At 43.7% G+C, this 22,109-nt stretch overlaps 1 protein-coding gene across 1 annotated transcript; it reads left to right on the top strand.

The window, feature by feature from the left end:
* The first annotated feature begins 988 nt into the window (after positions 1 to 988).
* LOC124655133 lies at positions 989 to 16,990 on the top strand. Its single transcript, XM_047194089.1, has 8 exons — positions 989 to 2,071; positions 2,155 to 2,229; positions 2,625 to 3,119; positions 3,526 to 3,891; positions 6,342 to 6,451; positions 6,543 to 6,586; positions 6,668 to 6,729; positions 16,106 to 16,990. Exons 1-8 carry the CDS (start codon positions 1,904 to 1,906, stop codon positions 16,421 to 16,423), a joined length of 1,638 nt encoding a protein of 545 aa, XP_047050045.1. The 5' UTR covers positions 989 to 1,903; the 3' UTR covers positions 16,424 to 16,990.
* Positions 16,991 to 22,109: the final 5,119 nt, after the last annotated feature.

Below are 22,109 nucleotides of genomic sequence, written 5' to 3' on the forward strand. Positions count from 1 at the left end.
TTTTTGGTGTATCGAGAAATGTTTGAACCTTTGAACAACATTCAAACTTGAGACGATATTTTAATATGTGAATTTTTTAATCCATGAAAAACTTAATTAAGCCTTATCAATTTTTAAAATTTTAACCCTATTTTGATTACATGACCAATTTAATTCAGACTCATGATTTTTTTCAACTCAGTGCTGAGAGCTTCCGCACTGTGCGGGGGCTGGGGAAGGTGTTAGTGGCAAGCCTTACCCTCACAAAGTGCAATGTGAGGAGACCGCGACTCGAACCTGGGACCTCTCGGTCACAGGCGGTGAGGCTCTACCACTGCATCAGGCCCGCCCTTCGAATTTTTTCAACTAACTAACCTAATTTTAGAATCCATGAACAATTTTTTTAATCCCCGTGAACATTGTTTTAACTATGTTAACAATATTAAATATAGAAGAAACATAAAAAATAAATAAAACAAAGAAGTAAAAAAGAAATAATTAATAAAAACAGAGAAACATAAAATAGAAAAAAAATAAATGAGAAAAATAGGGAAAAGGAAAAAGGAAAAAGGAGGAAAGAAAAGACAGAAAGAAACCCAGCCCTCCCTTTCCCAGCCGCCACAGAGTGCGTCGGCGCGAGGCGAGTGGCCGACGCGCCGTCACCTTCCTCCTGATCCGCGGCGACCCGTGAACGAGGTACTATCCCGCCACACGCGCATCGCTCTTCCTTCTCGTTTCACATCTCATCTGTTATGCATGGTTTCTGTGTGTGATCAAGTCTGCCCAATCTTGCCCTAGAGTACCGATGAAATTGTTAGTCGCCCGCTTCTCGCTCCCTACATAGATCATTATTACTGTCGCATTGTTCTTCATTGATCCAGTTTCCGATATGTAAACCTCACTGTGACGGTTCTCTAATGTCTCTAAAAAAAAGTTTTATTGATACTTCCCCGAAAAAAAAGTTCTACTGATACTTGACTGTTGAGTCACAAGTTCCTTACAAATAGAAGCCGCGGTTTTGAGATTAAAAAAGAAGGCAAGAACAAGAAACTACTCTGGCAATTGTAACCTTACAAGTTGGGATCGGCATCTGTTGGTTACAGCCCTCAGATTCCGTGATGTTCCTCATAGTGTCAAAGTGTCAAATCTGAACCTTGGACTGAAAGCTTAATTTTCTTGCACCTTGTTTTGTCGGCGCAGTATTTAGTCTCAGTTGCTTCCTAGCCATCTGTGTGTATATCATGAAGCGTTTTTTTTATATGAAAGTAAATACGATGCTCAAAATGCGACCACTGTTGTTTGTTCAGTTGGTAATCGTTCCTTGCATGTGAAGATATCCCATTGTGCTTCAGGTGGCATCAGCCAGGGCAATTTAATTATTCATCTTGGAGTCATTACTCATTAACCAGTGAATATTGTTTATACTTCTTGTTGAACTGTAACATCAAATTTACTTTTTCGTTTCTGAATTTCCATAATGTCTATGCACCAGAGTTTTTTTTTCCTTAGAGCAACAGGGATATCTCATCCCCGGTTCCATTAATCAGCTCAATGAAACCTTGGCAGAGCAGGTTCAACAACTTACATCACGCACAAACATGTCTTTGTAAAGGAAACAAGGGAAAAGCAGCAGTGACCAGGACCAAATGCACCAGAGTTTCTATCACCTGGTTCAACTTGTATTTGAGAAACTTGTGTGGCCCTTCATTTCGCATTCAGCATTGTTACGTTTCTGGTTTTACAGAGTAAATACATCGTTTTATATTTGCAGCGTATGTTTATGTTTCAGTGATCCACGATCCATTTTGGATAGGACTAATTTTTACCTCAGGATCTTCTGGATCATGTTTGACCATTTCATGCCTTGTAGTAATCTTGTTTGGTGCGTAATTCGAGATTTAACTTCCATGTTTCAGGAAACAAAATGGTGGAACTGAAATTTGAAGCACCCCGGAAAAAAGAGTTACTTGCCCTGCACAATTATGGTGATAATGGTAAGGATGAATCGATTACAGTAAGAAGTGAGTACCCACAATACCCTGTCCCTCGTATTGAAGTTACTGAGGGTTTTGATTTCAAAAAGGTTGAGGAGGTATGATAACTATCCATCTGTGTGATATTCCTTTCCCTTATTTTTTATTTCCCAGTGCTGACTCTTGACATTCTCTCTTTCAGATTGTTCATGAAAATGATGTTAAGATTGCCAAGTCCATAAAAAACGACATAATCATCCCAGACCCTGCTCCACAGGTTTGTGTTATTATCATTTACCTGATTTGATTGATGCGTCATTCCATTATATTAGTTATTGTTCGTTTAACCCTGTAATATTATAGGGTGGTTAAATCTACGGAAACAGCATGTGTATTGTTGTCATATATGAACCTTGGATAGGGAACATGTGGATTTACATGCCTGAACCATGCTAGATTTGGATCCCCTTACTTTGTCTTGCTTCCTTGTTGGTTCCTCATGCTTGGTTCTATCTTTACCTAGACCGACTTGCTTGGGTTACAAGGTTTTGTTGTTTTCATTGTTGTTGTCATACATGCACCTCCATAGACCACAAGACAGTTTGTTTTGTTGTGCTTTTAGTTAAGTAACTGACGACTTTCACGTTTTTCAATTGTGACGGATCCATCTAGATGGTGTGCGATACCTTCTTCGACAAATATCCCAAATTCGAGCCCATCCTTGTAAAGGATAATGTCCGGTGCTTCCTCCGATTTTTCAAGAAATGTGGACATGGCATGTCATGGGATCTTACCATCACTGCACAAACCTTAACCTGCATTGTCAGTTTCAATGCCCTCCGATGTGCAAAAGTTGTATTGAAGGGCATGGCACCTGAGCTCTATGGGATGCATGCTAATCCCAACTGCATAAACCATTATGGATACTTTGCGCTCCACGAAGCTGCTGATAGGTTCTCTGTTGACATGATCAAGCTGCTTTTACGCCATGGTGCATCACCCAATGTGCGCACAATTGGCAATGAAATCATTGAGAATCTACTCCCGCTCCATGTCGCAGTTGAGAATACTTGCCTGCATAAGTATCTGGAGGACAATCTTTCTCACAGCCAGAATCATCTAGATTATATCTACAAGCTTATTCATTTGTTGTGTCTACCTGAAATGGTCTGTTTCTCTTCCTTCCTATGCGAATTACTACTTCTGCAGCATGACATAAAGAGTAACGGTGGTCATGCCATAGACCCTGATAACTGTTATTATGAAATTAGTGGTACTAAGTATTGGGCATCCTTTCATCTCAACTTGCAAGAGAAAGTAAAGTTTCCATTTGTTAATTATTTTTTGTCTTATGTGTTGGTGCATGTTCTTATAGTAAAGGATAAAAAGTCATCAATAAAATATACAAAAACTGTTGCTAGTGACTAATTTTATTTTATTTGCCTTGGAGATTGTCCTTAATCCATATTTACTTTGATAGGAGGAAACACAGGGATATATGGAATGATTATTCAATATTTCTTGCATATGAATGCTAAATGGACTTAGATTTTTGTTCCTTGTTGTTTTACAGAAGATCTTCTTGGATACAACTAGACTGCTTGCAGAAAAAACAAATAATCTACTTCAAGAGGTCTGGAATTACATTGAGAATGGAAAAATTATCCAGTCTGCAGTTCTACTACTGGCTGCTCAAGACAAGATCCGTGGGGGCAGTTCTTCCAAGATAAATGGCAGTAGTAAGGAAAATGGGTTTGACATTATCAATAAATGCATAGTGAGGCTTTCATTTGCCTTGAAATGGGAGAAAGGTTTAGATGGAATGGCACAGGATGGTCTGGAGGAAAGGAAGAAACTTATTGATTGCGCATGGCTGCTTGTTGATGTAATTTCCCATGCCGGTGAAGATCTTTCTGCACACATTCAAGCGTATTCTGAGGTAAGCGTTTTGGTACATTGCGTCTGGGGTGCCTCAGATGCCTTTTACTTATTTTTTTACTATTGTTAGTGATGTTGTTTAAAAAGATATATGCCCTATTCTTAGCAAGAAGAATGTTAGCAATTCTCACCTCAACTGAAAATAACAATGTTAGGGCATGTACAATGGTAGCTGCTTATGTGGACTCTAATAGAGAAAAAAATAAATGTCAAAGGTTTTGAAATCCTCTAACGCACTAATGGCGTTGCCACGCGTCCCGCGCCCGTTGCCTGCCTCCGGCCTATATAAAGAGGGCGCACGCTCTTCTTCCTCATCCACTCCTCCACACAAACCCTAGCTGCCACGAGCTCCACCGTAGCGCCGCCTAGCTCTTCCCGCAACGCAGCCAGCCCCGCGAGGAAGTCCATGGCGGGTCCAGGTGGCCGGCCAGCGAGGTGGTTGAGGCCGCAGGCCTGGGCGCCCCCGGGGCCGGGGCCGCCGAGGTGGAGCAGCTACAGCCCCACGGTCGTCGTCGCCTACTCACTCCTCGTCTTCGGAGGAGCTGCCCAGTTGCAGCTACAGGAGGCCAGCTGCAACTTCTGCCGGTGGCCTGTCAAGGTCTTGTTCGACGGGCAGGGAAAAATGTACCTACACATGGGGTGGGACAAGTTCGCCCGCGACCTCGCGCTCGAGCCCGGCTGCCAGCTCACCTTCCTCTACGAGGGGGACGGCGAGATGATCGTCAAGGTGTTCGACGATATATCCTGCCGCAGGCACTACCACACCGGCGAGTCTGGCTCGGACACCGACAGTTAAAACTGTTAGAGTGTTCTTTCTTCGCAGCGAATATGGCCACGAGCCAATTGAAGCCAGTAGTGGCGGTTTCTTTATGTTCCCCCTTGGAGGACCAACAGGGCTATAATTACCAGCTGGATTTTTCAGTTTGCGTGATTGAGTGTGCGCGAGAGTGTTATTTCTTGGCAGCGAACATACGGAAACCAACAATACTTAGGTTTCCTCATTTTGCAATGTTCTAATTTGTGTAAACCATGTTTCAAACTATGTATTAGTTTGTGCAAACCATGTTCCCAATTATGCATTAGTTTCTGTAAAACCATGTTCCCAATATGTATTAGTTTGTGTAATGTTTGGAACTATGTTTATAAATGGAGAAGAGGAAAAAAAAACAAGTAGAAAGAAAATGTGTCGGGCCACTGGAGGCACCCCAGGCGCAAACGGACGCGCGGACAAAAACGGACATTTTCGCATCCGCGGGCCGACGTAAACGGACGCGCGCGGACAATTTGGGCGTCGAAATGCATCGCCCATGCCCTAATGCAAGAGTTGCTCCTGGACCTGTATTCTGCACATGCATTGCCAGCATGCTCCTGATTTTTATGTGTTGTGGATTTGTCTCCTCTTAATAGCCAACCAACATATCTACACATTTAATGCGGACCTAATTAAGTGGCCTAATAGGAACCGGTGGGCCTAAGCTGCTTGCTGAACCACTAAGCATGGACAAAGGCAGTATTTAACAACTTTGTAATGAGTGTTCATTCTGTTCAACAAATCTATACAGAAATGAACTTAGTAAAATCTAGCACTTCCTCCAGATCATCGGTTGTTTCACATCATGCTGAGTCTTCTTTCGTTCTGTTTGGTGGAGTTTCAACTTCACATTAAAAACATCACAAGATTATGCTTCCACAAAAGTGGTGTGCATAGAGATATCTATTTATCGTCAAAAATATTAGTAACAACCAGCTTATTTTTTGTTATTCACCCATACACGCATCTGCATCAGATCCCCTGTTTGGCTACTTATTTACTTTTATCTTCATCATCGAACAGACAAACAAAACTGTAAGAACACCTTTTGTGCTTCATCTTCTAAGACATTGCTTGATATTGTTCCATTGCAAAGGAGATTGCTATTCGAGTTCATGATCGATACAATTATTGATGATTTATGCATTGAAGTCACACACAACAACTAGAAGGAGAATGTTAGTTCCTTTTCCAGTACCATGTGCATTTTTGTCATGGAAATGCGAATCTTACAGTGAATACTTAATGCATGCATAAATAGTAAAAACATTGGCGACAGAAACACCTGGTCTACATATTAATATTATCTGACATGCGTACAATGTGAACTGCAAATTTTGTTTGTTCTTGGCTTCACTTATGCCTATTTTCTGGTTTTGCCACTGCCTTGTATCCTTTTAGCAGTAAAATTGCCAATATCAACATCAAGTGGTTTGTTAATGCTATTGCATGGTGCATGAATAGAGAACATGAACCAAGTAGTGAATTGAGTGTGATAACTTTGTTTGCACTCTATTGCCTAACAACTCATATTCCATAATTGCAGTTTTCTCCTTCAAACAATTTTTTTCCATCATCTTGCTGGTTACAATTGGTTATGTAATCGCTACATTGTAGCGATATATTGCCTCATACAACAGGCTTGTATGTCATGTAGGTGTCCCATGTGGAGGCTCTTTCGACATGTTTCATCAATCCTCAAAGAGTACGGACTTTGCCATACCGGAGATTTCTTGGACACTCTGAACCTGTATGACTCTTTGTATTGCTTCACACAATATAATTTCCTATGTGAATAAATGGTTATTTTCTGATTATTTTATGTCCTCCATTTCTTGAAGCCGGCCTTATGACTGCAGAAAGTCAAGCGGAGAGTCATGCAAAGGTGTGTCAGGCTCAAGCGATTCATTTTATATTAGATAAACTGATCCCTAATCTAATCCCCCTTTTCAAAAATGGATAATAGGGCTTACAGATGCAAACATGGCAGTTACGGGAACGGCCAATCTGGATGCTGCAGAGGAAAAGGTAAAGATAATCAAATTTGGGGTTGATCTAGTTTTGGATAGACTGATGGTGTTGGGTAACGCAATCTATAAGAATATTTGCCCTTTCCTTGTTCTAATTATTTTACATCAACATTTCAATTTTTTTGTAAAGAAGTAATTTTTTTACAAATTGAATGATTTCAGATACATAATAAAATCTTTGTTTTTAGGCGCATTTTCTTGACTTTTGACCGTGCTCATCTTGCCCTAATATCGAGTCCAGATCACAACTGTTGGAAATGACAGCCTCTCCCTCATGGCACGGTAGCACATTACACAAACAGAGGTAGCCCATTATACCTTAATACTGATTTTGGTGCAGCAGCACCAAGCAGCTTTGCCTACACCTTATGGCAGCACAAATGGGTCACTAACTAGAGCACAAAGTGATGGTTTTGGTGCTGCAAAGCTGAGCAGCTTTGTAGAACTGTATTCAGCCAACATGTATTCATATTCTAATGGACTTTGGCTACTGAACCTGGATAGGTTCAAGCTGCTTTTACTGCTCATTAAATGAGCTACACAAGTACACAATACCTAATGTGTGTTTACACACACATGTATTTTTCGCGAAAACGCAAAAGCCTTGCGTTTCGATGCATTGATAGATAAGAAGGTTATATGTACAAGTCCCCGGAAGGACATACACCCCGCCTTACAACTCGACCCAAGAAGAAGAAAGCCCTATTCTAGGGGAGTAGCTGGCGGACACCCGGGCTCCCGCGTCCGCCCATTGCCGTGCCTCGGCCCTGATGTCGTTGAACAGGGATGCCACCAAAGGTTGCGCGTTGTCGAAGACCGCAACATTCCGGTGTTTCCAAATCCACCATGCAGTAAGCATGATTATCGATGAAGTGCCCTTGCGCAGCCGGCGAGGGGCGGTCCGCACCACCAGCGACCACCACTCAGCGAAGTCACCCTCAACCGTGGGAGGACCTGAGGTGGATGGAATCCACTAGAAGATCTCGTACTAGACCGTCCTCGGAGAAAGAGCACCCAATGAGTAGGTGCGTCATGGTCTCCACGGAGCGGGCATCTAGGCGCGTGCGGTAAACCACGCCGCGCTAGCCTTTCGCCCGTCCAACACCTATCGAGGCAGGCCAGCTAGATAAAGAACTTCACTCTTGGTGGCGCCCGTGATTTCCAATTCAGCCTCCAAGATCCTGAGATGACTGCTCCTGGAAGAGGGTGTCATACCAGGATCGAGACGTGTACTGGGCATCCGTTATCCAACGCCAAATCAGCCTATCCTGGTCCGTCGACAGTTGCATGCCCTGAGCCTGCCCCATAACTGCACGTACCGCCAGGGTGCAAGGGCGCCGGCGCGCTAACTATGTCAGTGGATCCAAGCACGTCCTATCAGCGCTTCGCGGCGTTTAGGCACCAACGCGTAGGCCTCGTGCACCACCTCCTTGAAGGACTTGCCATCCAGCCATCTGTCCTCCTAGAAGAGGGCGGATTCCCCATTGCCGACCACCATCGAAGTGGAGGCCGCAAAGACATCTAGTTTCACCTTCGAGAACTGCATATCGAGCCCTCGCTAAGGTCGCAGGCTGTACGCGTCCTCCAAATCCAATGCTCCCTGAGACTGATCGCGCAAGATTAGGGATCCCCAGGCCTCCAAGCCGCAGTGGCCGGCACACCCTGGACCAGTTGACGTGGCAATGGCCACCGTTGGCGTCTGCCCTACCGGCCCAGAGGAACCCTCGCAAGATCTTGTTGACCTGCTTCAGCGTCTTCCTATTAAGGCTTAGTATCATCAGCTGGTGCAGCGGGATCGCTGCTAGTACCACCATGGATGCTGGGGAGTTTGTTAGCTAGCCGGCCCACCAGCGGTTGGAATGACGCAGCTGACAGCCTCCCGGACCTCCTCGGTGAATGCTGCCTCAAGCTGGGAAAGGTCCTCTCGAGTGGGTGCCTAGAAAATCCAAGTCCAGCGAGTGTAGCCGGTCTCGCCGAGGTGCCGAGCAGGCCCTCAAAGTGCGTAAAGGTCAAGTGCGTAAAGGTCGCTTCAGCCATGGCCACATGGTTAGAGACAACCGCGCATCCACTTGCAGGCTATGAATCACGTTCTTTTGGCGCATGTATGCCGCGTGCTGATGGAAGAAGGCTGTGTTGGCGTCCCCCTCCCTCAGCCATGCAATCTTAGTTCGTTGGCGGGCCATCGTGCGCTCGAGGGAGGCCAGGCTGAAGTAGGCATGCTTAAGGTGGGCCCGGAGTCGACACTCGTCCGGAGACAATTGCCGTGATTCCATGGCGATGTCCAGCCTCAGCACCACCTCCCGCAGTATCATCAGCTACAGTTTGACACAACCGACCTTCTTGGCGCTCCAGCTCAAAAGGCTGCGCACCGTGCGTTTCAATTTTGCGGTGAGCCTCCGGAAGGGGTCCGGGTCTCCCTCAACAACATCCCAGGCGTTCTGAACCACCTCACTAAACCCATCCAACTTCAGCCAAAACCGTTTAAACTAGAGCCGTTTTTGCTCCGCCGACCGTGTGGTACGGTCTAGGAGGAGAGGGCAATGGTCCGCCACCACCGTCGCCAAGCAGTGCAACGTGCATCTATTGTGGAGCTCCTCCCAGGCAACCATGACAAACACCCGATCAAGCCGAACGAGGGTAGGAGTTTCCCTCTCGTTGGACCAAGTGTAGCGTCGCCCGTGCAGGTAGATCTCTTTGAGCTCGCAGCAGGAAGCGACGGAATCTGCCCATCATCCTGCGGTTTAGATTCCCGTGGTTCTTATCTTCATCACGGTAGATCATATTGAAATCCTCGCATAGAGCTCATGGTCCCTGGTGAATCCCGCAGATGTCGAGAAGTTCAGCGAGGAAGGCGACCTTGTCAACCTCAGCCTGTGGACCATAGACACACGTCAACCACCACGGTTCCCCCCTAGGGAGACACCCTCGCCGTGACACTGTTAGCACTGAAATGCGCGCTATCTAGCTGCACCAATCTGCTCACCCATGCCACAATCACCACACCTCGCGTGTCAGTCGTTGGCAAGCAGCAGAAGTAAGCATCAAAATCCGCGCCTAGCTTCTCCATAACAATGGCATGAGTTACAACTGAAAGCTTAGTCTCCTAAAGGCATACAATGGACACACTCGAAGTACCCACTACACTCCTAACATCCGTACGCCGTTCGCGATCATTAAGGCCTCGCACATTGGCCACCATTATCTTTGGTTCGTACAACATTGGAACTGCGCTAGCACACCCGTAGATCAACGTCAGGGCCACCCCCTTCAACAGACATCGAATGCGTTTTTCCTGATCATCAAGCGACTACCAACATAACTTCTTTTTTTGCGGAGAAGGGAAAGCTAAACTCTGTCAACAACCTTGAAGTGCTCTCCATCACACACAAGCATGAAGGCATTGTCCGCCAGAAGCTGTAATCTTGACACCCTCGCCCTCAAAGCAGCTTTGGTTCATCGACTCCACTTCAGCAGATGTCATCATCTTCTTCACTGGAATCAGCCAGGATCCGGCCACAACAGTAGTGGTGGAGCTTGAGCTAAGGCCTCCAAGGAAATCACCTTCATACTCATATTTTCTTTTTTGCAATCCATTGAGCAAGGAAGTAGGTTGTCTTCTGCCAGATGACCTGTAAACCCATCCATGGGGTACGATTAAAGCATAGCTCATTAGTAGTGAGCCAGATAACCCATAATACTGCAGCATTGATCATATTAAGCATTTTATGAGTTTTATTCTGCTCCCAGAAAGCAGCCAAGGATTCTATTGAAACCTGGGAGGATCCTAACCTAGTCACATGCAAAATCTCTTGCCAAATAGCTCTAGCAACCACACTCAAAAAACAGTTGTGTACTTGTTTTAGGTTCATTGCAAAAGACACAAGTCAGATCATCCACGTTTGGTCTCTTAACTTGATTATCTCTAGTGAGAATCCTATTATGAGACAACAGCCATAAGAAGTGAATTTTTGGTGGTACTTTAATTTTCCACACATTTTGTATATAAACAAGTAAAATCCCCCTAAATTTGACCACTGCATATAGGGATTTCACACTATATAAGCCATTTGACTCAAGCTTCCATGTCAGATTAATCTGGAGGGTCTGTGCAATCTGCAATACCTCATACCATAACAACATTTGTTTGTGATCAAAGCATCTTCTAAAGGTCACTTTAAGCTGTGCCCCATCCCACAACTCAGCAATAGTGCCATTCTGAAATAATTTCCTAGTATTGAATTGCAAGACTGGAAGATCCAAACCAGCGGTCCTCCCAGATTTGATCTTCTTACCATTCCCCACTTTCCATTGATACCCAAGCTTAGCAGCTTTAGCTTCCCAAACAACTCCTTTCCAAAATGGTGAGACACCCACTAAGGTGGAGGAGAAAATGTTTGGATTATTGACATTATACTTATAATCTATCACTTGTTTCCAAAGTTTGATATCATCTAGCTGGTATCTTTTAATTCAGGAAGCAAGGAGGCACATGTTCATTTCAGCTAAGCTTGGAATGCTAGTCCTCCAAACTCCTTTTTTCGTGACACCAATCCCCAATTTGCTAAGTGATACTTATAGTGTCCCTCATAATTATCCCACAGACAATGGGCTACAGTGGGCCATCTGTGAGTTAATCAAGACTATTGCCCATTTAGGGAATTTTATAACACACAACAAATATAAAGGGATACTAGCAAGGGCACTTCTAACTAGCTCCAACTTGGCAGCATGGCTAAGAAGTTTTCCTCTCCAACCAGCAGCCTTTTTTAAATTTTTATCAATTATGGGCTGTAAGTCTTTTTTTCTCAACTTCTTCTGGAACTTAAAGTCCGAGAGACCACCTGTGCCTCATGTTCATCAACCCTAATGGGAATTAGGTCACATTTGTGGAAGTTAATCCTCATCCCACACATTTTCTCAAAGCAATATATCATCTACTTTAAGTGGGTTGCAGAGGTTAGGTCATTTTTCAAAAATAACAAAGTATCATCAGCATACTGCATGCTAACAACACAACACCAGTATTATTTAAGCCTTGCATCAAGCCATTCTTGTAAAAACATCAACCATGAAATTTGAAAGAATGGAGGAGGCAGGATCACCCTATCTCTGTCAAGAAAAACTCACTATTCTCATCATTTAATCTCACCCCCACAGAGCCTTTTTCTAGAATAGTTTTCAAAATATTAAGCCATCTGGAGCTAAAGCCCCCTTTTCCTTAACATTTCAAACAAAAAATCTCTATTGACTCTGTCATAAGCTTTCTCATAACCAAGTTTGAAGATAAAGCCAGACTGATCACTAATTTCATGTGCGCACACAACACTCTCTAGTATGTTACCTACCTTTAATAAAAGTTGTCTGGTTAGGAGAAATAAAGGCCTCACTAACCACACAAAACCTATTGGTTGCACATTTCAAAAAAAATTAAAACTGTAGTTAGTCAAAGCAATAGGCGCATCAACCTCTTTTGAAATCAAAGTCAACAGTGAAAAGTTCAACCGAAATAAATCCAACTCTAGTCATGAACCATTGCCATTAAATCATCTTTGATCAAATCCCAGAAGTGTTGATAAAATAAAAAGGAAAACAATCAGGGCCAGGGGCTCCTTCAGCATAAGAGCCAAAGATAGCTTCCCTGACATCATGCCATGTTCAGTAAAATCTGTGTGTAACATATTATAATGCTCAGGTGTAACCATCTCATCTTCATGCCAGAAGTCATCTACCAAATCAATGTCTAGTCTATTTTCATAACCAAACAATTTTTTATAGTAGTTAACAACAATGTCAAGCATACCTTTGTTATCTTCCACCATCCCATCAGAGCCTTCAAGCCCACTGATTTGCTTCTTCCTCCTTCTCTGGTTCGCTACAACATGGAAAAAAAAGCAGTGTTACAATCACCTTCAAGGATTATTCTTTTCCTCGATCTCTGTCTAGCTTTAATCTCTTCATTCTTCCAAATTTTAGTTAAATCAGAAGAAATGTCTATTATTCTTTTCTTAGAATTAGGAGACAAATGAGTGGATTCAGCAGCAATGTCCAGTAAGTCATACTCTCCCACCAACTCCCTATTATTCCTATTTTGACTAGCTTCAAGATTGGCATTCCAACCTCTCAAACCTTTTCTTGTATTCCTAATTTTAAACTGCCATCTATCAATAGATTTTTAAAGGGAACAAGGAGCTGACCAGAACTTGGCCACAACCTGATCAAACCCCTCTACTTGAAGCCACCATTTTTCAAACCTAAATTATTTAGTTTTTGGTGGCCTAATGGCACCAGTGTCAACAACCAGAGGTGTATGGTCACTCCCCACCCTTGGTTTAGCAGACACATTACTAAACATATTATCCCAGCAGGTAGATACAAAGACTATCAAGCAAATTCATAATCATATTCTCTTGGTTATTACCCCAAGTGAACTGTCTAGTGACATTTTTTATCTCCATGAGTCCAAATTTATTTATCCATTCATTAAACAAATCAGCCCAATGCTGATTAATATTCCCAGTGTTCTTCTCACAACTTTTTCTAATGAGATTGAAGTCTCCTCCAACTAATGTTGACCCCATCCAATTAGCATAAACATTATGCAACTCATTTATAAAATCTAGCTTATGGTCCTCATAAGCAGAACCATAGACTGAAATAATTATCCACATTATCCCATCCTTCTTATTTTTGATTAAGACAGAGACATAATATATATGAATGTCCCATCTAATAACATCAAAGAGGTCAACACTAATTCCAACAATAATACCCCCAGCTGTATCATTGGCAAAGAGCCAATTCCAACTGTATTTATCATAAGGGTCTAATTGTTTAAGCTGTGTTGGGGTGAATTCCACTTTTTTAGTTTCTGAGAAACAGATAATATCAGGGCATGTCTATCTAATGAGATCATGCACATGAATAAGCTTGTTAGGTCTATTCAGACCCCTAGGATTCCAAATTAAAGCAACTACCATTTTTTAAATCTTAGTTTTTTCCTACTCCTTCTCTTATCAGAGACCTCAATCCAAGCATTCTCATTAACATCTTGATCACTAATGTAATCAACATGCTCGCTCTCATGCATGCCATAGTTGGCATCACGGTGATCTTTTTGGAAATTATAAATTCTGTCCAGTTCCACATTTTTTATTGTATTAATGTTATCATCAATTTTAGTACTGCTACAACCCAGGTTAATACCTGCAGCTTTAGCTTTTCCATGCAACACCTCATTATCTAAAGCAGCAAAAGAATTGTTAGGCCAGAACGTTTGGATTTACCTAATGGGGCCTCCAGGTTCTTGACTTATTTTATATCCTGAGCCTTTTCAATAGCTGTTCTTCCATCCCTTTGGATCCTGCTGCTCATACGAGGCAAGCAAAAAAATAGTGATCAAGACTTCTCTTTACGGATGGGAATTCTTTTTTATCTAGGATTTTCCTCATATCTGACGCACTCGACATCTACCATGGTTGGTTTGCCTTCCTTTGAAGCAGATATAAATAGCTACTTTAGCACTTGTTTGAGTTGCCTCCAAATGCATATCACCTATTGCAATGCCCACATCATTCCAACTATTTATATAAAAATTACAAACTATGTACAGACGATGTACAACAAGAACCAAAAATTACAAGAGTGTGCTAAGCCATGATGACAGGCTCTCATCAAGAGAACTTTTCACCCTATGCTTAAGCATGGTGATATCTAAGACAAAACCCACTTTCCAGCCCTTGAAAGAAGGTTATGCTCAAAAATCTAATTATTTCTTTGTTTCCAAATATTCCACCAAGCTAGGATTACCACCTCAGTAAAACAAGGACCCTTTGCAAACGCCAGACTCTCCTCTATGGAATAGGTCCTCCATTAAATCTGAAGATAAGTCCATATCCTGGAACAGGCATGTAAAGAACAAATGTTTCCAATCCTCAAGAACATGATGACATAGCACACAGTCATTATTATCTGTGACCTTCCACTGCCTCTGGATAAGCATATCCTTAGTGTTAATCCTGTCATGAAGAATCAGCCATGCAAAAAACTTGTGCTTGGACATACATTTAGACTTCCAGATCATTTTGGACAGCAAATGGTCATGCATCAATACAAACTGCTGTTTGTAGAAAGATCTAGAAGAGTTTATTCCATTATTAAACTGCCAGGACCAAATATCATTACCATCCTGGATAGGTGTAGTGATCAAGATATCTTGGAGCTGATTATACTCATCAAAAGCTTCCACAGATAAGGGCAAATGGAAAGCATCATGTGCAGCTAGTTAACTCAAAAACTCCTTAACGGAGATCAGTCTATCCTTAGCAAAAGAGTATAATCTTGGTAACTTTTCAGATAGAATGTCATCTTGCCACTTATCATCCCAAAATAAAGTAGAGGACCCTGAACAACCTTGCATAATGTCATGTCTCTCCACAAATCCACAAGGCCAATCACCCCTCTCCACCAAAAAGACCCAGATAACGTCACAACATGTGGAACAGTATCATAATAGTATGATTCCTTGATCAACTTTACCCATGGCACATCAGCATTATTATAGAACTTATCCAAATGTTTCAAGAGCAAGGCCTTGTTTTGAAGTTGCAAGTTAATAATACCCAGCCCACCCTTGTCCTTTGGTTTACAAACCATACTCCAAGCAGCCAAAGAATTTACTCTCTCTTTGTTCTTATCCTTCCTCTGCAGACATCTTCTAGCTTTGTCAATTATTTCAATCACTCCCAAAGGAATGACCAAAGTGCACATGAAATAAGTAGAGAGAGATGACAAAACAGAGTTGACCAAAACCAAAATGTCCCCATAAGAGAGAAAAGACAGTAGCCGAAAGCACGGCATTCCAACTATGGTTCATCTTTGCCATCCTAATGTGTTTCCCATCAGTTTTTTTACCAAAAAGGGGCAAATGTAATAAAAAGTAGGCTTAATTAGCTTAATAACACAGCTGAACTGTGTAGCTTACAAGTAACATCAACATTGGGGCTTCACCAACGGGGCTTCCACATTATTGTTATTTCCTACACCTTAATGTTCTTAAATGTTTGTTGCATCTGAAATGTATTTGGTGCCTTTGAGAAAGATTCTGATAGAAGATGCAGTGTAACATAGTCTTTAGAAGCAATAACAAAAGCATGTTTCAGCTCAGATGTTTGTGCCATGCATTGTGCTGGTTCGATAGCTTTTTATGTTGCTTAGGCATGCTGCTTAAGTACTAAACTGCGGTAACATCATTCATATCTAATGAAACACCTTTGTTTTGTATTGATCAACATAAAACATCTCAAGAGAGAGGTGTTGGCTGGAAGTATAGATGTTTCTGTTCTTTTATGATGTACCTCTAATGAAATATTTGACAGGCTGTGAGAAAGAAAGGAGGCGGAGGATGGGATCCCACATATACAAAGAGAAGTTTTTACCCTTATTGGAGATCAGTATTACTAGCCCGGTTTCCTGTGAAGGTGTATCCAGCCTATGATCCTAGGTCTGGGCTTAAACCTGGACAACTCCGTGTCTGTGTGAGTAAAAAGTTAATGGCCAATTCATCTTCTCCATCTCCAAATCATAAACTTGGTCCAGCGCAAAAAATCTCGCCACTTAAAAGAAATAACCAACCCAGAAGGTGCTTTATCACTGCTGCTACTGGTGCATTCAGGCTCTTGAAGGCGCTAAAGTAGAGTAGAAAGGTATGCCAGGAGTTTTCATCTCCCTGTCCCAAGTTTTCTGAAGATGCCCCACATAAACGGACACTATTTAAGTCTGAAATGGGTCGCGCCCTTGGAGACCGGCTGCCATGTAAGAGGCAGCCGCTAAGGAAGCCCCTCTGTTTGCTGAGGGATCCATGCGGCCACTAGCTCGAGTTGTGGGGCTGTGGGGTTCCTCAACCTCCACGTATTGATGCCAGGGGTGCCTTCGCCTTGCTCGTGCCGATGACTCCCTCTGCCCTCTCTCCCTAGTTTCCTCCATGGTTGGTGAACTCAAGGACCCCTTCAACCCGGACTTCCATCGAGCTGCTGAAGGATCCTTTGGAGTTCAACTGTTACGACCCTTTTACTGCACAGGCTTAAGCAATTGTAAATTCCATGGTGAAATTTTGTCACATTCAAAGTGTATATGCCAATGCGACTCAGGTTATCGTGATCATTTCTGTATTGATCATGGAGGATGTAACTCAATTTTTTATACGTCTACCAGGGTGGAGTTTCTTTAGAAGCTTATGCAGTAACCATTACTCTTGCTGTTCCGATCTTCTGAGCATGCTTTCCTCTGCAGAAACAATAGTTCTAATATTTGCCTGTTGCTTTTAATTCTCCTGTTAATAAGTAGAAAACAATTTTTCATTGCCTTGTTGATGGATACGATCTCATATCATGTGTCGTGTTCAGCTATTCTAATCTAAATTCAGAAGTTGATTGTCATAATTTGGAACTTGGCAGTTTATTCATATTCCCCCTGTTCATGCTTGGCTGGTTGAAGAGGAGAAGCAGGTGACAAGGAACTGTATGCTGACATGCATGAGTCATTGGTGCCTTGTGAACGTAGCAACATATGAAATAATTTCGAAGCAACTCTGAAGAACACTCGAGATCACAACAGTATCGAAGCTATCTGAATGTAGATCTTATTGCAAATTTGCAACCAGGGTGTCAGCAGGCGCTTACATGCTTTCAGTACTCACTCATTGAGGATAGTGGGAATGAGTGTTGTATCAAAGCCGTCACGCAAATGGAGAATCCTCCCACTCCACCCCTTCACCTCCGGCGAAAGGTGCAGCTGCGTGAAGCCCGCACAACGGACGGAGCTGGTAGGGCTTGCTCTTTCGTGCGGCTAATCTTCCTTAGAGCATCTCCAGCCGCGTTCTCAAATCGTCCCCCAAAAAGATTTGAAGCGCGCCGGACAAAAATTCATGCCCAGCCGTACGCCCTAAAGTCTACTTCCGTCCGGCGGGGCCCAATACGGTGTTCGGCGCCCCGATGCCGTCTCCGCTACATAGGGTACACTCCGGGCACGCTGGACACAAAGAAAAGCGTGACGGGCTCCCACCTGCCGGCCACTATTTCCATAACCGTTGGTTTGCACCTTTTATTTCTCGTCGCTCCTTCCCTCCCGCGCCTTCCACCCCTCCGCCACCGCTCGATTTGCTGGCTGTTTCGACGGCAGATCTCTTCTGATTCGGGCACCGCCGTTGCGGCTGGCTCTCTCGCCGGCCTTTTCGCCGTCGTCGCTTCGCAAGGGCGTCCCAGAACGCAGCATCAAATCCGCCCCACCTCCGCGCACATAAGGTGTTTGACACCTTGTCAGGTAGGCGCAATAGGCCGCGGTTCATTGTCTCGTCAGCCGCAGCTGAATTTTAACCATTAATTTTGCTTCAGACATGGATAGCGACGACGAGATGCTTGTCCGAGTGCTCGGAGGACGAGCAAGCCTTCGACGATGACATCCGGGAGCATTTGCTGATCATCGCGTCCCTCCAGTACATGCTTGACGCCGAGGAGGAGAAGCGGAATAGGCCGCACCGCGGAGGATCAAGGCCCGGGAGAAAGAAGTCAAATCCCTGGCAGAGGATAGACGGCCATACCATGCTGCACAACGACTACTTCGTAGATGACGCAACACAGGCCGGCAATTTTCGGCGCCGGTATAGGATGAGCAAGGGTTTGTTCATGAATATCCTCCACGGCGTTCGAGAGTTCGACCCCTACTTCAAGCTGAAGCACGACGCTGTAGGTGTTGCCGGGTTCTCATCGCCATGAGGATGCTTGCATACAGAGCACCTGCTGATACACATGACGACTACCTTCGCATGAGTGATTCTACTACCATTGAGTGCATTTACAGGTTTTGTCGAGCTGTGGTGGGAAAGTTTGGCAAATACTACTTGAGAGGGCCAACTGAAGAAGAAACTGCAAGGATCATGGAACAAAATGCTGCAAGAGGATTCTCTGGGATGCTTGGAAACATCGATTGCATGCACTGGTCATGGAAGAACTGCCCGTTTGTTTGACAAGGTATATACAAAGGGCGTCATGGATATTGCAGTGTGGTTCTTGAAGCTATGGCAGATTATGACATGTGGATTTGACATTCTTTCTTTGTTATGGCGGGATCACACAATGACATCAACGTGTTGCAGCAGTCTCCGGTGTTCAGCAAAATAGTGGACGGTCATGCTCCACATGCAACAATGAGATCAATGACCATCAATATACCAAAGACTATTATCTAGACGATGGTATATATCCAAAATGAGTCATTTTTGTCAAAACAATCTCGGCTCCATCAGGTCAGAAGAATTGCCACTTTGCTTTGCGACAGGAGGCTGCAAGAAAGATGTCGAGCGGGCATTTGGTGTGATTCAAGCTTAATTTGCAATTATCTGGTGCCCTGCTCTAAGCTGGTCTCACGACGAAATGTGGGAGGAGATGCAAGCTTGTGTAATCATGCATAACATGATCATCGAGGATGAACGCAAAAAATCATGTTAGGACACATGTTGGTCCCTAAGTGTCAGGGCTCTCTTGCGGAGGTTGACCATGAGTTGCCTGCAGATTTTGCTGATTTCCTCACCATGCACGCAGAGATCCGTGACAATAATGTTCACGAGTAACTTCAAAATAATCTCGTTGAGCATGTGTGAAGGATCAAAGGATTATCAGAATGCCGCGACGCCTTGATCTACACATTTATTACATTCGTTTAGTTGTTTCATTGTTTGTTGTATTTTAATTTAAAAACAATTTTGGCAAACATATTTATTTGTATGCTATATTTAATAAATGATTGTGTTTCCGAAAACCCTATAAAAAGTTTGAGGGCGGTGTTTGGAAACGCGGCTGGGAGCGACATCCCCCAAACCAGCACGAACAAAACACGTCTACTAAACGCTCGATCCGACGCTGTTTGGGAGACGTTTTAGGGACGTGGCTGGAGATGCTCTTAGGCCTCGTTCAGTACACGTGTTGTGTTGATTTTGTAGTATATTTTCCTTGGCCAGCCCAGTAAATAACAAAAAAATCGCCGCCCCACGTACGGATCGGCAGGCCTGGCTTAAAAAGGATGAGCCCGGTAATCCTCCTGAAAACTTGTCTGGTTAAAGAAGATTTAAAACGCAAAAAAAGAAGATTTAAAACGCAAGTACCCCCTCGCGTTTTGGAAACCTGCGATTGCAACGGCGAAATCCCCGTTTCAGCTGTTAGCTCGTGCTTTTGGAAGTAGCTAGATTCCAGCACTGGAACTGACTGACTTTATACAGAGACAGAAAAGGCAGCAATCCAAGCTCTTTTTGAATCGGATATTGGATAGGCTAAGCTAGGTGTAGCCCGCTTTCTCTACGGTTTTGCTGAACTTGTCAAGCCCGGGGGCCTTTAGGGAATTTTTGAGAATGATATATTTTAGGATAAAATCATTATACAGAATAATTGCAGTAGCGATAAAATGTAGGAAGGAGAAAGTTGATATTAGTTTCAATGAGTCATGTGAATTGTAGAAAAAATAGGTAAACAAGGCGGGTTAATATATATACGTTGAAAAGCAAGGGGATAAATTGAACGAAATGAAGAGCAATCCAGAATCCTATTTTATATACTATAAGAAAAATGCACTCAAAACTTGGAAACTGAAGATGTTCTAACTGATATAGGTAGTGCCATCTTGTAGTGCGTGACTCAACCGCTCATCGCACCTCAGCTCGCTACTCAATGACCAAGCGGGAGCAAACAAGGATAGGCTACTACTTGACTTTGACTACACTTGAAAGCTGCCTTAAGAAACTCCAATTTAGCCTCTCTATTTCGAGGTGCTAATTCCAGATCCTCAGCTGGCAACTTCTTCTACCAAACAAAGGAGGGCTTGCTTCCATTTGGATTGACATCTTGATACAATGATTTACCTAAATAATAAATTGAGTCAATGGTGACAGAGCCGAGGAAATGGATTGTGTCGTAGCCGTTTTCTTGCTGGAAGAAGAGCCGCTTCTTTTTTGTGTTCATGGCTCGTTTCAGCCTATCCTTGATATACTTTTTTTTTCGAGAACCGAATCTATTAATAATCATCAACATTAGTACAAATAGTTTAAAAAGTAAATAAAATTATAAATTGGTATTCAGACTACCTGACGACGACTACAGACACTAGCACGAGCCAAAGACGCGCCACTGTCCTCGCCCCTCCACCGCTGGAGTTAGGAAAAGTTTGTCGCGGTAGAGCTTGTTGTAGTAGACAGACGAGAAGTCGTCGTGCTAAGGTCCCAAAGGCCCAGGTGCACCGAGAGCAGCAATCATCGACAATGATGACAACCGTAGATCGAAAGAGACTAACATGAAACCACACCACCAAACACGAAAACCGATCGGATCCTAGGATATCCGATGGGCACACAACTACACACGCCCTCCGTCAGCGCTAGATGCACTACCGGAGCGAGGATAGAGCAGGGAGGACCTTATTCTGACTTCAAGATGTAGCCGCAGCCTCACCATCCCAAAACAAGACCGAAAAGCAAACTAAATTAAACACGTAAACTCCCCGCTGGCGAGAGACCGTGGTCCGCCACACACTCCAAGGCCCCAAGGCCACCGGAGGCGGAGCGGACCAGCGGTATCACCGGCGAGGAGGATGGAACCCTAGATGGGTTTTGTGGCTTTTCCGCCGCCTCTTGGTTGTTTCACTGCACGTACCAGTTCATAATATCCCTGATATACAATACTCGCCAAAACACCTAAAAACGCTCGTGCCGAACGAGCCCTTAAGGGTTCTACGCCATGCTCTGTCCCTATGGATGGGGGATAGACTACGGTTGTCGGCTAGGTGACCAAGCCCGTCAGGGTCTTGGAAGGCAAGACTGTTGGGTGTTGGCTAAAAGTTGACGATGGGCACTTATTCGTTTTTCATAACCTTGTTGAAGGCGTCGTGGTTGTAATTTTCTTATCCCTTCCTAGTTAGCTTCGGGGGCACCCTAGATTTGGGTCTCTCCGGATCGTGCAATGGTGTCACGTGGTGTCATGCTCCCTCTTGGTGGCATTGTTTTCGGGATTGATCTGTGGTTCGAGGATCCTTCTTCTCTGTTTTCCCCTTCTTCTTGAAGTTAGTAGTCTAGGAGACTTTGTTCTTTTCCTTGGACTTGTGGACATTTTCAGCACCATGATGGGAGCAGAACATTTCTCGGTTCTACTAGTGTGTTTGTCTTTTGCCATCGCCTTCTTCTCAACATCCAGAGGGCGAATGATATTCTCAACATGAAACTCATGTCTATGATGTACCAGAGAAGTGGCAAAGTTCCTCCACGAAGAGCAAGCTTAGCGTCGATGCATCCTACGACAAATTTATCCGGAAGCACACACTTATGGAGCTCGAGTTCTTTGCCAT

This window comes from Lolium rigidum, chromosome 5, assembly GCF_022539505.1.
Source record: "Lolium rigidum isolate FL_2022 chromosome 5, APGP_CSIRO_Lrig_0.1, whole genome shotgun sequence".
Classification (NCBI taxonomy): Eukaryota; Viridiplantae; Streptophyta; class Magnoliopsida; order Poales; family Poaceae; genus Lolium; species Lolium rigidum.

Excerpts from the sequence above, each read along its gene's own strand:
- LOC124655133 (XM_047194089.1), top strand. The coding sequence starts at position 1,904 with ATGGTGGAACTGAAATTTGAAGCACCCCGGAAAAAAGAGTTACTTGCC. Across the intron at positions 2,230-2,624 it reads TCCCAGACCCTGCTCCACAG|ATGGTGTGCGATACCTTCTT; the intron begins GTTTGTGTTATT and ends GGATCCATCTAG. Across the intron at positions 6,587-6,667 it reads AAGCGGAGAGTCATGCAAAG|GGCTTACAGATGCAAACATG; the intron begins GTGTGTCAGGCT and ends AATGGATAATAG.